At 47.1% G+C, this 14972-nt stretch overlaps 1 protein-coding gene across 30 annotated transcripts in view; it reads left to right on the top strand.

Annotated features, from left to right (window-relative positions):
* Nucleotides 1-14972, top strand: part of SCRIB (scribble planar cell polarity protein) — a 185625-nt gene that overhangs the window by 78150 nt on the left and 92503 nt on the right. For 21 of the 30 annotated variants that reach the window (XR_012320202.1, XR_012320197.1, XR_012320195.1 and 18 more), the window contains one exon: nucleotides 4850-4906. The exons of the other annotated variants lie outside the window; for them this stretch is intronic. Coding sequence is in view for 11 of the 21 variants with exons in the window: in XM_073680016.1 (XP_073536117.1) it covers nucleotides 4850-4906 (57 nt within the window). In the remaining 10 variants the exon portion in view is untranslated. The remainder of the gene's footprint in view (nucleotides 1-4849; nucleotides 4907-14972) is intronic. 30 annotated transcript variants of the gene reach the window in all.

Raw genomic sequence — 14972 nt, 5'->3', positions numbered from 1 at the left:
GTTTTACAGAACAGTCATACTCGCGATGAGGAGGTAGTTCCTGACACCCTTTCTCCGAGAATACATCCTCAAAGTCCGCCAGAAATGGAGGTAAGACCCAAGGAGTAACCGCACCAATGACCGTGTTCATGCAGTTTTTATTACAGAATTTACTCCATTGGCTTATCTCCCTGGTTTGCCAATTAATAACCGGGTTATGCTTAGCTAACCAAGGAAGGCCCAACACTATAGGAGTGGGAAGACCCTCCAACACGTAGCAAGACAACAGTTCTTTATGTATCGCCCCCACTTGAAGTTTTACGTCATGCACAACTTGCAAAAAACTTCCCTGACCGAGAGGCCTGGCATCGATCGAGAATATGGGGATGGGTTTAGCCAACTCACTCAACCGCATACCTTGAACCCGGGCAAACCGAGCATCAACCAGATTAGCCCCGGCCCCACTATCCAGAAGAACAGATATCCTCTCAGTTCTCGTACCCACCACCACCTCCGCCGGTACGAGAAACTGAGACGAACCTAGGGACGAAATACCTACTCCCAGATTGCCGTCCACCACACAACCTGGGATCAACAGTTTTCCGACGACTCTTCACTCTGCAAGGGACGGGATGGACACCCCCCAATAAAATGTCCCTTTCTCCCGCAGAAGAAACACCTTCCTGCCTTATGGCGCACCACCGGTCCCCTCCCCCGAAATGATGTCCCTCCTAATTGCATAGGCTCCTCTGGACTGACCAGGGGAACCACCATATGAGGGGACCTTGTAGGAGGTGGAGTCATCACAGGGGGTAGAGTTATCCCGCACCTCTCCCGAAGCCGTCTGTCCACGCGAATAGCGAGGGCCATAGCGGCTTCCAGAGACACGGGAGAGTCATACTGTGCCAACACATCCTGTAATTTGTCGGATAAACCATGACAAAACTGGCTCCTAAGAGCCGGGTCATTCCACTGGGTGTCCGTGGCCCACCTACGGAACTCCGAACAGAATTCCTCCGCCGGACGATCTCCCTGCTGGATCCTACGTAACTTAGACTCAGCAAGGGAGATCCGATCTGGGTCATCATATACGAGTCCCAGGGCAGCGAAAAACCTATCCACTGACTGGAGAGCCGGGGAACCCGGGGGAAGAGAGAACGCCCAAGATTGTGGGTCCCCTTGTAGGAGCGAGATGACAATTCCCACCCTTTGTTCTTCACTCCCCGATGACCGAGGCCGCAGCCGAAAGTACAATTTACATGCCTCCCGGAAAACAAAAAACTTGTCCCGCCCCCCAGTGAACCTATCAGGGAGAGCTACTTTAGGTTCTGGTCCGGCTTGCTCCTGAGGATGCCAAACCTTGGACCTAACGTCCGCCAGCTCCATGGACAAACTCTGCAATTGCCGAGCTAGACCGGCTACTGGATCCATAGTAGCTGGAGAAAAACTAAGTGGGTCGGTGAAAATGTCACGCTGTCTCTGTATACTGGAGGTAGGGGGCCTAAGCTGACCCTAAGCTGGGGCCCTGACTAATCCCTCAACCTGGAGGTACTGTTAAGGGTACAGAGGTCCAGGCCGCCAGCGTAACCCCTACCTCCTGAAGATCCCTGCACCTCAGTAATCTAGTCCTGAGAAGGACCCCGATCACAACCAAAGGGAACAAGAAATAATATGCCCACACACAGTATTTAGACGAACGAGACAGTACAAGGGAAAAACCAAAACCACCTTGCATACAAACAACTTCTCAACTACAACAGAGGGAACACCAACGGGAAAGGAGATAAATGATAAAGCGAGGAAAGGGAAAAAACACTTCCAAATACACTTATCTCAGCAACTCCAAACACCACGATCCGCTCTGTCAGTCTGAATGAAATGCTTTCACCGACACTTCCCAAACAGACCAGCAGGTATATGAAGGAGTCTCACTACAGAAGTATTGATTGCAGCTGGGCGAGGCTGGACCTCATCTAGCCCAGAGAGAGAGAGAGAATTAACTCCCTCACTGCCGAGAAACACAAAGCACCAACAAGTCAGCTGCGAGAAGTCAGGCTGTGTACTTGTGACGATCTTCGTGGCAACACACCCGTGACACCCGGCCGCTCTACGTCTAGTAGTGTGTGTGTGGAGATCCCGGCCGCTCTGCGTCCAGAAGTGTGTGTGTGGAGATCCCGGCCACTCTGCGTCCAGAAGTGTGTGTGTGTGTGGAGATCCCGGCCGCTCTGTGTCCAGAAGTGTGTGTGTGGAGATCCCGGCCGCTCTGCGTCCAGAAGTGTGTGTGTGGAGATCCCGGCCGCTCTGCGTCCAGAAGTGTGTGTGTGGAGATCCCGGCCGCTCTGCGTCTAGTAGTGTGTGTGTGTGGAGATCCCGGCCGCTCTACGTCTAGTAGTGTGTGTGTGGAGATCCCGGCCGCTCTACGTCTAGTAGTGTGTGTGTGGAGATCCCGGCCGCTCTGCGTCCAGAAGTGTGTGTGTGTGTGTGGAGATCCCGGCCGCTCTGCGTCTAGTAGTGTGTGTGTAGAGATCCCGGCCGCTCTGCGTCCAGAAGTGTGTGTGTGGAGATCCCGGCCGCTCTGCGTCCAGAAGTGTGTGTGTAGAGATCCCGGCCGCTCTGCGTCCAGAAGTGTGTGTGTGGAGATCCCGGCCGCTCTGCATCTAGTAGTGTGTGTGTGGAGATCCCGGCCGCTCTGCGTCCAGAAGTGTGTGTGTGGAGATCCCGGCCGCTCTGCGTCTAGTAGTGTGTGTGTGGAGATCCCGGCCGCTCTGCGTCTAGAAGTGTGTGTGTGGAGATCCTGGCCGCTCTGCGTCCAGAAGTGTGTGTGTGGAGATCCCGGCCGCTCTGCGTCCAGAAGTGTGTGTGTGGAGATCCCGGCCGCTCTGCGTCTAGTAGTGTGTGTGTGGAGATCCCGGCCGCTCTGCGTCTAGAAGTGTGTGTGTGTGTGGAGATCCTGGCCGCTCTGCGTCTAGAAGTGTGTGTGTGTGGAGATCCCGGCCGTTCTGCGTCCAGAAGTTTGTGTGTGTGGAGATCCCGGCCGCTCTGCGTCCAGAAGTGTGTGTGTGTGGAGATCCCGGCCGCTCTGTGTCCAGAAGTGTGTGTGTGTGGAGATCCCGGCCGCTCTGCGTCCAGAAGTGTGTGTGTGGAGATCCCGGCCGCTCTGCTTCCAGAAGTGTGTGTGTGGAGATCCCGGCCGCTCTGCGTCTAGTAGTGTGTGTGTGGAGATCCCGGCCGCTCTACGTCTAGTAGTGTGTGTGTGTGGAGATCCCGGCCGCTCTGCGTCCAGAAGTGTGTGTGTGGAGATCCTGGCCGCTCTGCGTCTAGTAGTGTGTGTGTGTGGAGATCCCGGCCGCTCTGCGTCCAGAAGTGTGTGTGTGGAGATCCCGGCCGCTCTGCGTCCAGAAGTGTGTGTGTGGAGATCCCGGCCGCTCTGCGTCTAGTAGTGTGTGTGTGGAGATCCTGGCCGCTCTGCGTCTAGTAGTGTGTGTGTGTGGAGATCCCGGCCGCTCTGCATCCAGAAGTGTGTGTGTGGAGATCCCGGCCGCTCTGCGTCTAGTAGTGTGTGTGTGGAGATCCCGGTCGCTCTGCGTCTAGTAGTGTGTGTGTGGAGATCCCGGCCGCTCTGCGTCTAGTAGTGTGTGTGTGAAGATCCTGGCCGCTCTGCGTCTAGTAGTGTGTGTGTGGAGATCCTGGCCGCTCTGCGTCTAGTAGTGTGTGTGTGGAGATCCCGGCCGCTCTGCATCCAGAAGTGTGTGTGTGGAGATCCCGGCCGCTCTGCGTCTAGTAGTGTGTGTGTGGAGATCCCGGCCGCTCTGCGTCTAGTAGTGTGTGTGTGTGGAGATCCCGGCCGCTCTGCGTCTAGTAGTGTGTGTGTGGAGATCCCGGCCGCTCTATGTCCAGAAGTGTGTGTGTGTGGAGATCCCGGCCGCTCTGCGTCTAGTAGTGTGTGTATGGAGATCCCGGCCGCTCTACGTCCAGAAGTGTGTGTATGGAGATCCCGGCCGCTCTACGTCCAGAAGTGTGTGTGTGGAGATCCCGGCCGCTCTGCGTCTAGAAGTGTGTGTGTGGAGATCCCGGCCGCTCTGCGTCTAGTAGTGTGTGTGTGGAGATCCCGGCCACTCTACGTCTAGTAGTGTGTGTGTGTGGAGATCCCGGCCGCTCTGCGTCCAGAAGTGTGTGTGTGGAGATCCTGGCCGCTCTGCGTCTAGTAGTGTGTGTGTGTGGAGATCCCGGCCGCTCTGCGTCCAGAAGTGTGTGTGTGGAGATCCCGGCCGCTCTGCGTCCAGAAGTGTGTGTGTGGAGATCCCGGCCGCTCTGCGTCCAGAAGTGTGTGTGTGGAGATCCCGGCCGCTCTGCGTCCAGAAGTGTGTGTGTCTAGATCCCGGCCGCTCTGCGTCCAGAAGTGTGTGTGTGGAGATCCCGGCTGCTCTGCGTCCAGAAGTGTGTGTGTGTGGAGATCCCGGCCGCTCTGTGTCTTGTAGTGTGTGTGTGGAGATCCTGGCCGCTCTGCGTCTAGTAGTGTGTGTGTGTGGAGATCCCGGCCGCTCTGCGTCTAGTAGTGTGTGTGTGTGGAGATCCTGGCCGCTCTGCGTCTAGTAGTGTGTGTGTGTGTGTGTGGAGATCCCGGCCGCTCTGTGTCTTGTAGTTTGTGTGTGGAGATCCTGGCCGCTCTGCGTCCAGACACATCCTGTCCCCTTTACGTTCCTCATCAGCTCCTTGCACCCAACCCCCCTCATTCTTGCTCATGTCTTTCTTCCCTACATCTTTCTCTCTTCTTCCTCTCTCCTCCCCATCTTGCACATTTGTTTCCTCCTTTCACGTCTGCTTTTCTCTCCCTCTCTCCCGCTGCTCTGCCTTTCCTGTCTCTATGAAGGAGAAAATGCGTAAAGAACGTGAGGAGGCTACAAGGCTCCTCGAGGAAGAGGCCAAGGTGAGAAACCTCCCAGGACATTATACAAGACATTACGTGATCTACGTACCAGAACTGTGCGCCCTCAGAGCTGAAATCTGCCAGCAGCTCAGTTCAATATCTGCAGAGGTTTTTTTTGTAATTTGCATTCAGTTAGATCTTGTGAAACAAATTAGCGAGTGCAGCTCTGGAGAATAATACAGGAGGTAACTCCGGATCAGTAATGTAATGTATGTACACAGTGACTGCACCAGCAGAATAGTGAGTGCAGCTCTGGAGTATAATACAGGAGGTAACTCCGGATCAGTAATGTAATGTATGTACACAGTGACTGCACCAGCAGAAGAGTGAGTGCAGCTCTGGAGTATAATACAGGAGGTAACTCAGGATAAGTAATGTAATGTATGTACACGGTGACTGCACCAGCAGAATAGTGAGTGCAGCTCTGGAGTATAATACAGGATGTAACTCAGGATCAGTAATGTAATGTATGTACACAGTGACTGCACCAGCAGAATAGTGAGTGCAGCTCTGGAGTATAATACAGGAGGTAACTCAGGATCAGTAATGTAATGTATGTACACAGTGACTGCACCAGCAGAATAGTGAGTGCAGCTCTGGAGTATAATACAGGATGTAACTCAGGATCAGTAATGTAATGTATGTACACAGTGACTGCACCAGCAGAATAGTGAGTGCAGCTCTGGAGTATAATACAGGATGTAACTCAGGATCAGTAATGTAATGTATGTACACAGTGACTGCACCAGTAGAATAGTGAGTGCAGCTCTGAGGTATAATACAGGATGTAACTCAGGATCAGTAATGTAATGTATGTACACAGTGACTCCACCAGCAGAATAGTGAGCGCAGCTCTGGAGTATAATACAGGAGGTAACTCAGGATAAGTAATGTAATGTATGTACACGGTGACTGCACCAGCAGAATAGTGAGTGCAGCTCTGGAGTATAATACAGGATGTAACTCAGGATCAGTAATGTAATGTATGTACACAGTGACTGCACCAGCAGAATAGTGAGTGCAGCTCTGGAGTATAATACAGGATGTAACTCAGGATCAGTAATGTGATGTATGTACACAGTGACTGCACCAGCAGAATAGTGAGTGCAGCTCTGGAGTATAATACAGGAGGTAACTCAGGATCAGTAATGTAATGTATGTACACAGTGACTGCACCAGCAGAATAGTGAGTGCAGCTCTGGAGTATAATACAGGATGTAACTCAGGATCAGTAATGTAATGTATGTACACAGTGACTGCACCAGCAGAATAGTGAGTGCAGCTCTGGAGTATAATACAGGATGTAACTCAGGATCAGTAATGTAATGTATGTACACAGTGACTGCACCAGCAGAATAGTGAGTGCAGCTCTGGAGTATAATACAGGATGTAACTCAGGATCAGTAATGTAATGTATGTACACAGTGACTGCACCAGTAGAATAGTGAGTGCAGCTCTGAGGTATAATACAGGATGTAACTCAGGATCAGTAATGTAATGTATGTACACAGTGACTGCACCAGCAGAATAGTGAGTGCAGCTCTGGAGGATAATATAGGATGTAACTCAGGATCAGTAATGTAATGTATGTACACAGTGACTGCACCAGTAGAATAGTGAGTGCAGCTCTGAGGTATAATACAGGATGTAACTCAGGATCAGTAATGTAATGTATGTACACAGTGACTGCACCAGCAGAATAGTGAGTGCAGCTCTGGGGTATAATACAGGATGTAACTCAGGATCAGTAATGTATGTACATAGTGACTCCACCAGCAGAATAGTGAGTGCAGCTCTGGAGTATAATACAGGAGGTAACTCAGGATCAGTAATGTAATGTATGTACACAGTGACTGCACGAACAGAATAGTGAGTGCAGCTCTGGAGTATAATATAGGAGGTAACTCAGGATCAGTAATGTATGTACACAGTGACTGCACCAGCAGAATAGCGAGTGCAGCTCTGGAGTATAATACAGGATGTAACTCAGGATCAGTAATGTAATGTATGTACACAGTGACTGCACCAGCAGAATAGTGAGTGCAGCTCTGGAGTATAATACAGGATGTAACTCAGGATCAGTAATGTAATGTATGCGCACAGTGACTGCACCAGCAGGATAGTGAGTGCAGCTCTGGAGTATAATACAGGATGTAACTCAGGATCAGTAATGTATGTACACAGTGACTGCACCAGCAGAATAGTGAGTGCAGCTCTGGAGTATAATACAGGATGTAACTCAGGATCAGTAATGTAGTGTATGTACACAGTGACTCCACCAGCAGAATAGTGAGTGCAGCTCTGGAGTATAATACAGGATGTAACTCAGGATCAGTAACGTAATGTATGTACACAGTGACTCCACCAGCAGAATAGTGAGTGCAGCTCTGGAGTATAATACAGGATGTAACTCAGGATCAGTAATGTAATGTATGTACACAGTGACTGCTCCAGCAGAATAGTGAGTGCAGCTCTGGAGTATAATACAGGAGGTAACTCAGGATCAGTAATGTAATGTATGTACACAGTGACTCCACCAGCAGAATAGTGAGTGCAGCTCTAGAGTATAATACAGGAGGTAACTCAGGATCAGTAATGTAATGTATGTACACAGTGACTGCACCAGCAGAATAGTGAGTGCAGCTCTGGGGTATAATACAGGAGGTAACTCAGGATCAGTAATGTAATGTATGTACACAGTGACTGCACCAGCAGGATAGTGAGTGCAGCTCTGGAGTATAATACAGGATGTAACTCAGGATCAGTAATGTAATGTATGCGCACAGTGACTGCACCAGCAGAATCGTGAGTGCAGCTCTGGAGTATAATACAGGAGGTAACTCAGGATCAGTAATGTAATGTATGTACACAGTGACTGCACCAGCAGAATAGTGAGTGCAGCTCTGGAGTATAATACAGGATGTAACTCGGGATCAGTAATGTAATGTATGCGCACAGTGACTGCACCAGCAGGATAGTGAGTGCAGCTCTGGAGTATAATACAGGATGTAACTCATGATCAGTAATGTAATGTATGTACACAGTGACTGTACCAGCAGAATAGTGAGTGCAGCTCTGGAGTATAATACAGGATGTAACTCAGGATCAGTAATGTAATGTATGTACATAGTGGCTGCACCAGCAGAATAGTGAGTGCAGCTCTGGAGTATAATACAGGATGTAACTCAGGATCAGTAATGTAATGTATGTACACAGTGACTGCACCAGCAGAATAGTGAGTGCAGCTCTGGAGTATAATACAGGATGTAACTCAGGATCAGTAATGTATGTACACAGTGACTGCACCAGCAGAATAGTGAGTGCAGCTCTGGAGTATAATACAGGATGTAACTCAGGATCAGTAATGTAATATATGTACACAGTGACTGCACCAGCAGAATAGTGAGTGCAACTCTGGAGTATAATACAGGAGGTAACTCAGGATCAGTAATGTAATGTATGTACACAGTGACTGCACCAGCAGAATAGTGAGTGCAGCTCTGGAGTATAATACAGGATGTAACTCAGGATCAGTAATGTAATGTATGTACACAGTGACTGCACCAGCAGAATAGTGAGTGCAGCTCTGGAGTATAATACAGGATGTAACTCCGGATCAGTAATGTAATGAAATGTACACAGTGACTGCACCAGCCGAATAGTGAGTGCAGCTCTGGAGTATAATACAGGAGGTAACTCAGGATCAGTAATGTAATATATGTACACAGTGAATGCACCAGCAGAATAGTGAGTGCAGCTCTGGGGTATAATACAGGAGGTAACTCAGGATCAGTAATGTAATGTATGTACACAGTGACTGCACCAGCAGAATAGTGAGTGCAGCTCTGGAGTATAATACAGGATGTAACTCAGGATCAGTAATGTAATGTATGTACACAGTGACTGCACCAGCAGAATAGTGAGTGCAGCTCTCGAGTATAATACAGGATGTAACTCAGGATCAGTAATGTAATGTATACGCACAGTGACTGCACCAGCAGGATAGTGAGTGCAGCTCTGGAGTATAATACAGGAGGTAACTCAGGATCAGTAATGTAATGTATGTACACAGTGACTGCACCAGCAGAATAGTGAGTGCAGCTCTGGGGTATAATACAGGATGTAACTCAGGATCAGTAATGTAATGTATGTACACAGTGACTGCACCAGCAGAATAGTGAGTGCAGCTCTGGAGTATAATACAGGAGGTAACTCAGGATCAGTAATGTAATGTATGTACACAGTGACTGCACCAGCAGAATAGTGAGTGCAGCTCTGGAGTATAATACAGGAGGTAACTCGGGATCAGTAATGTAATGTATGTACACAGTGACTGCACCAGCAGAATAGTGAGTGCAGCTCTGGGGTATAATACAAGATGTAACTCAGGATAAGTAATGTATGTACACAGTGACTGCACCAGCAGAATAGTGAGTGCAGCTCTGTGGTATAATACAGGATGTAACTCAGGATCAGTAATGTAATGTATGTACACAGTGACTGCACCAGCAGAATAGTGAGTGTAGCTCTGGAGGATAATAGAGGATGTAACTCAGGATCAGTAATGTAATGTATGTACACAGTGACTGCACCAGCAGAATAGTGAGTGCAGCTCTGGAGTATAATACAGGATGTAACTCAGGATCAGTAATGTAATGTATGTACACAGTGACTGCACCAGCAGAATAGTGAGTGCAGCTCTGGGGTATAATACAGGAGGTAACTCAGGATCAGTAATGTAATGTATGTACACAGTGACTGCACCAGCAGAATAGTGAGTGCAGCTCTGGAGTATAATACAGGAGGTAACTCAGGATCAGTAATGTAATGTATGTACACAGTGACTGCACCAGCAGAATAGTGAGCGCAGCTCTGGGGTATAATACAGGATGTAACTCAGGATCAGTAATGTAATGTATGTACACAGTGACTGCACCAGCAGAATAGGGAGTGCAGCTCTGGAGTATAATACAGGAGGTAACTCAGGATCAGTAATGTAATGTATGTACACAGTGACTGCACCAGCAGAATAGTGAGTGCAGCTCTGGGGTATAATACAGGATGTAACTCAGGATCAGTAATGTAATGTATGTACACAGTGACTGCACCAGCAGAATAGGGAGTGCAGCTCTGGAGTATAATACAGGAGGTAACTCAGGATCAGTAATGTAATGTATGTACACAGAGACTGCACCAGCAGAATAGTGAGTGCAGCTCTGGAGTATAATACAGGAGGTAACTCAGGATCAGTAATGTATATACACAGTGACTCCACCAGCAGAATAGTGAGTGCAGCTCTGGAGTATAATACAGGATGTAACTCAGGATCAGTAATGTAATGTATGTACACAGTGACTGCACCACCAGAATAGTGAGTGCAGCTCTGGAGTATAATACAGGATGTAACTCAGGATCAGTAATGTAATGTATGTACACAGTGACTGCACCAGCAGAATAGTGAGTGCAGCTCTGGAGTATAATACAGGATGTAACTCAGGATCAGTAATGTATGTACACAGTGACTGCACCAGCAGAATAGTGAGTGCAGCTCTGGAGTATAATACAGGATGTAACTCAGGATCAGTAATGTATATACACAGTGACTCCACCAGCAGAATAGTGAGTGCAGCTCTGGAGTATAATACAGGGTGTAACTCAGGATCAGTAATGTAATGTATGTACACAGTGACTGCACCAGCAGAATAGTGAGTGCAGCTCTGGAGTATAATACAGGATGTAACTCAGGATCAGTAATGTATATACACAGTGACTCCACCAGCAGAATAGTGAGTGCAGCTCTGGAGTATAATACAGGATGTAACTCAGGATCAGTAATGTAATGTATGTACACAGTGACTGCACCACCAGAATAGTGAGTGCAGCTCTGGAGTATAATACAGGATGTAACTCAGGATCAGTAATGTAATGTATGTACACAGTGACTTCACCAGCAGAATAGAGAGTGCAGCTCTGGAGTATAATACAATATGTAACTCAGGATCAGTAATGTATGTACACAGTGACTGCACCAGCAGAATAGTGAGTGCAGCTCCGGGGTATAATACAGGATGTAACTCGGGATCAATAATGTAATGTATGTACACAGTGACTGCATCAGCAGAATAGTGAGTGCAGCTCTGGAGTATAATACAGGATGTTACTCAGGATCAGTAATGTAATGTATGTACACAGTGACTGCACCAGCAGAATAGTGAGTGCAGCTCTGAGGTATAATACAGGATGTAACTCAGGATAAGTAATGTATGTACACAGTGACTGCACCAGCAGAATAGTGAGTGCTGCTCTGGAGTATAATACAGGATGTAACGCAGGATCAGTAATGTATGTACACAGTGACTGCACCAGCAGAATAGTGAGTGCAGCTCTGGAGTATAATACAGGGTGTAACTCAGGATCAGTAATGTAATGTATGTACACAGTGACTGCACCAGCAGAATAGTGAGTGCAGCTCTGGAGTATAATACAGGGTGTAACTCAGGATCAGTAATGTAATGTATGTACACAGTGACTGCACCAGCAGAATAGTGAGTGCAGCTCTGGAGTATAATACAGGATGTAACTCAGGATCAGTAATGTAATGTATGTACAGAGTGACTGCACCAGCAGAATAGTGAGTGTAGCTCTGGAGGATAATAGAGGATGTAACTCAGGATCAGTAATGTAATGTATGTACACAGTGACTGCACCAGCAGAATAGTGAGTGCAGCTCTGGAGTATAATACAGGATGTAACTCAGGATCAGTAATGTAATGTATGTACACAGTGACTGCACCAGCAGAATAGTGAGTGCAGCTCTGGAGTATAATACAGGATGTAACTCAGGATCAGTAATGTAATGTATGTACACAGTGACTGCACCAGCAGAATAGTGAGTGCAGCTCTGGAGTATAATACAGGATGTAACTCGGGATCAGTAATGTATGTACACAGTGACTGCACCAGAAGAATAGTGAGTGCTGCTCTGGAGTATAATACAGGAGGTAACTCAGGATCAGTAATGTAATGTATGTACACAGTGACTGCACCAGCAGAATAGTGAGTGCAGCTCTGGAGGATAATACAGGATGTAACTCGGGATCAGTAATGTAATGTATGTACACAGTGACTGGACCAGCAGAATAGTGAGTGCCGCTCTGGGGTATAATACAGGAGGTAACTCAGGATCAGTAATGTAATGTATGTATACAGTGACTGCACCAGCAGAATAGTGAGTGCAGCTCTGGGGTATAATACAGGATGTAACTCAGGATCAGTAATGTATGTACATAGTGACTGCACCAGCAGAATAGTGAGTGCAGCTCTGGAGTATAATACAGGATGTAACTCAGGATCAGTAATGTAATGTATGTACACAGTGACTGCACCAGCAGAATAGTGAGTGCAGCTCTGGAGTATAATACAGGATGTAACTCAGGATCAGTAATGTAATGTATGTACACAGTGACTGCACCAGCAGAATAGTGAGTGCAGCTCTGGAGTATAATACAGGATGTAACTCAGGATCAGTAATGTAATGTATGTGCACAGTGACTGCACCAGCAGAATACTGAGTGCAGCTCTGGAGTATAATACAGGATGTTACTCAGGATCAGTAATGTAATGTATGTACACACTGACTGCACCAGCAGAATAGTGAGTGCAGCTCTGGAGGATAATACAGGATGTAACTCAGGATCAGTAATGTAATGTATGTACACACTGACTGCACCAGCAGAATAGTGAGCGCAGCTCTGAAGTATAATACAGGATGTAACTCAGGATCAGTAATGTAATGTAACTACACAGTGACTGCACCAGCAGAATAGCGAATGCAGCTCTGGAGTATAATACAGGAGGTAACTCAGGATCAGTAATGTAATGTATGTACACAGTGACTGCACCAGCAGAATAGTGAGTGCAGCTCTGGAGTATAATACAGGATGTAACTCAGGATCAGTAATGTAATGTATGTACACAGTGACTGCACCAGCAGAATAGTGAGTGCAGCTCTGGAGTATAATACAGGATGTAACTCAGGATCAGTAATGTAATGTATGTGCACAGTGACTGCACCAGCAGAATACTGAGTGCAGCTCTGGAGTATAATACAGGATGTAACTCAGGATCAGTAATGTAATGTATGTACACAGTGACTGCACCAGCAGAATACTGAGTGCAGCTCTGGAGTATAATACAGGATGTAACTCAGGATCAGTAATGTAATGTATGTGCACAGTGACTGCACCAGCAGAATACTGAGTGCAGCTCTGGAGTATAATACAGGATGTAACTCAGGATCAGTAATGTAATGTATGTGCACAGTGACTGCACCAGCAGAATACTGAGTGCACCTCTGGAGTATAATACAGGATGTAACTCAGGATCAGTAATGTAATGTATGTATACAGTGACTGCACCAGCAGAATAGTGAGTGCAGCTCTGGGGTATAATACAGGATGTAACGCAGGATCAGTAATGTATGTACACAGTGACTGCACCAGCAGAATAGTGAGTGCAGCTCTGGAGTATAATACAGGGTGTAACTCAGGATCAGTAATGTAATGTATGTACACAGTGACTGCACCAGCAGAATAGTGAGTGCAGCTCTGGAGTATAATACAGGGTGTAACTCAGGATCAGTAATGTAATGTATGTACACAGTGACTGCACCAGCAGAATAGTGAGTGCAGCTCTGGAGTATAATACAGGATGTAACTCAGGATCAGTAATGTAATGTATGTACAGAGTGACTGCACCAGCAGAATAGTGAGTGTAGCTCTGGAGGATAATAGAGGATGTAACTCAGGATCAGTAATGTAATGTATGTACACAGTGACTGCACCAGCAGAATAGTGAGTGCAGCTCTGGAGTATAATACAGGATGTAACTCAGGATCAGTAATGTAATGTATGTACACAGTGACTGCACCAGCAGAATAGTGAGTGCAGCTCTGGAGTATAATACAGGATGTAACTCAGGATCAGTAATGTAATGTATGTACACAGTGACTGCACCAGCAGAATAGTGAGTGCAGCTCTGGAGTATAATACAGGATGTAACTCGGGATCAGTAATGTATGTACACAGTGACTGCACCAGAAGAATAGTGAGTGCTGCTCTGGAGTATAATACAGGAGGTAACTCAGGATCAGTAATGTAATGTATGTACACAGTGACTGCACCAGCAGAATAGTGAGTGCAGCTCTGGAGGATAATACAGGATGTAACTCGGGATCAGTAATGTAATGTATGTACACAGTGACTGGACCAGCAGAATAGTGAGTGCCGCTCTGGGGTATAATACAGGAGGTAACTCAGGATCAGTAATGTAATGTATGTATACAGTGACTGCACCAGCAGAATAGTGAGTGCAGCTCTGGGGTATAATACAGGATGTAACTCAGGATCAGTAATGTATGTACATAGTGACTGCACCAGCAGAATAGTGAGTGCAGCTCTGGAGTATAATACAGGATGTAACTCAGGATCAGTAATGTAATGTATGTACACAGTGACTGCACCAGCAGAATAGTGAGTGCAGCTCTGGAGTATAATACAGGATGTAACTCAGGATCAGTAATGTAATGTATGTACACAGTGACTGCACCAGCAGAATAGTGAGTGCAGCTCTGGAGTATAATACAGGATGTAACTCAGGATCAGTAATGTAATGTATGTGCACAGTGACTGCACCAGCAGAATACTGAGTGCAGCTCTGGAGTATAATACAGGATGTTACTCAGGATCAGTAATGTAATGTATGTACACACTGACTGCACCAGCAGAATAGTGAGTGCAGCTCTGGAGGATAATACAGGATGTAACTCAGGATCAGTAATGTAATGTATGTACACACTGACTGCACCAGCAGAATAGTGAGCGCAGCTCTGAAGTATAATACAGGATGTAACTCAGGATCAGTAATGTAATGTAACTACACAGTGACTGCACCAGCAGAATAGCGAATGCAGCTCTGGAGTATAATACAGGAGGTAACTCAGGATCAGTAATGTAATGTATGTACACAGTGACTGCAACAGCAGAATAGTGAGTGCAGCTCTGGAGTA

This window comes from Phyllobates terribilis, unplaced genomic scaffold (genome assembly GCF_046119375.1).
Source record: "Phyllobates terribilis strain yellow unplaced genomic scaffold, ASM4611937v1 Scaffold_4__5_contigs__length_816908805, whole genome shotgun sequence".
Classification (NCBI taxonomy): domain Eukaryota; kingdom Metazoa; phylum Chordata; class Amphibia; order Anura; family Dendrobatidae; genus Phyllobates; species Phyllobates terribilis.
This window is presented reverse-complemented; position numbering and strand designations above follow the sequence as displayed.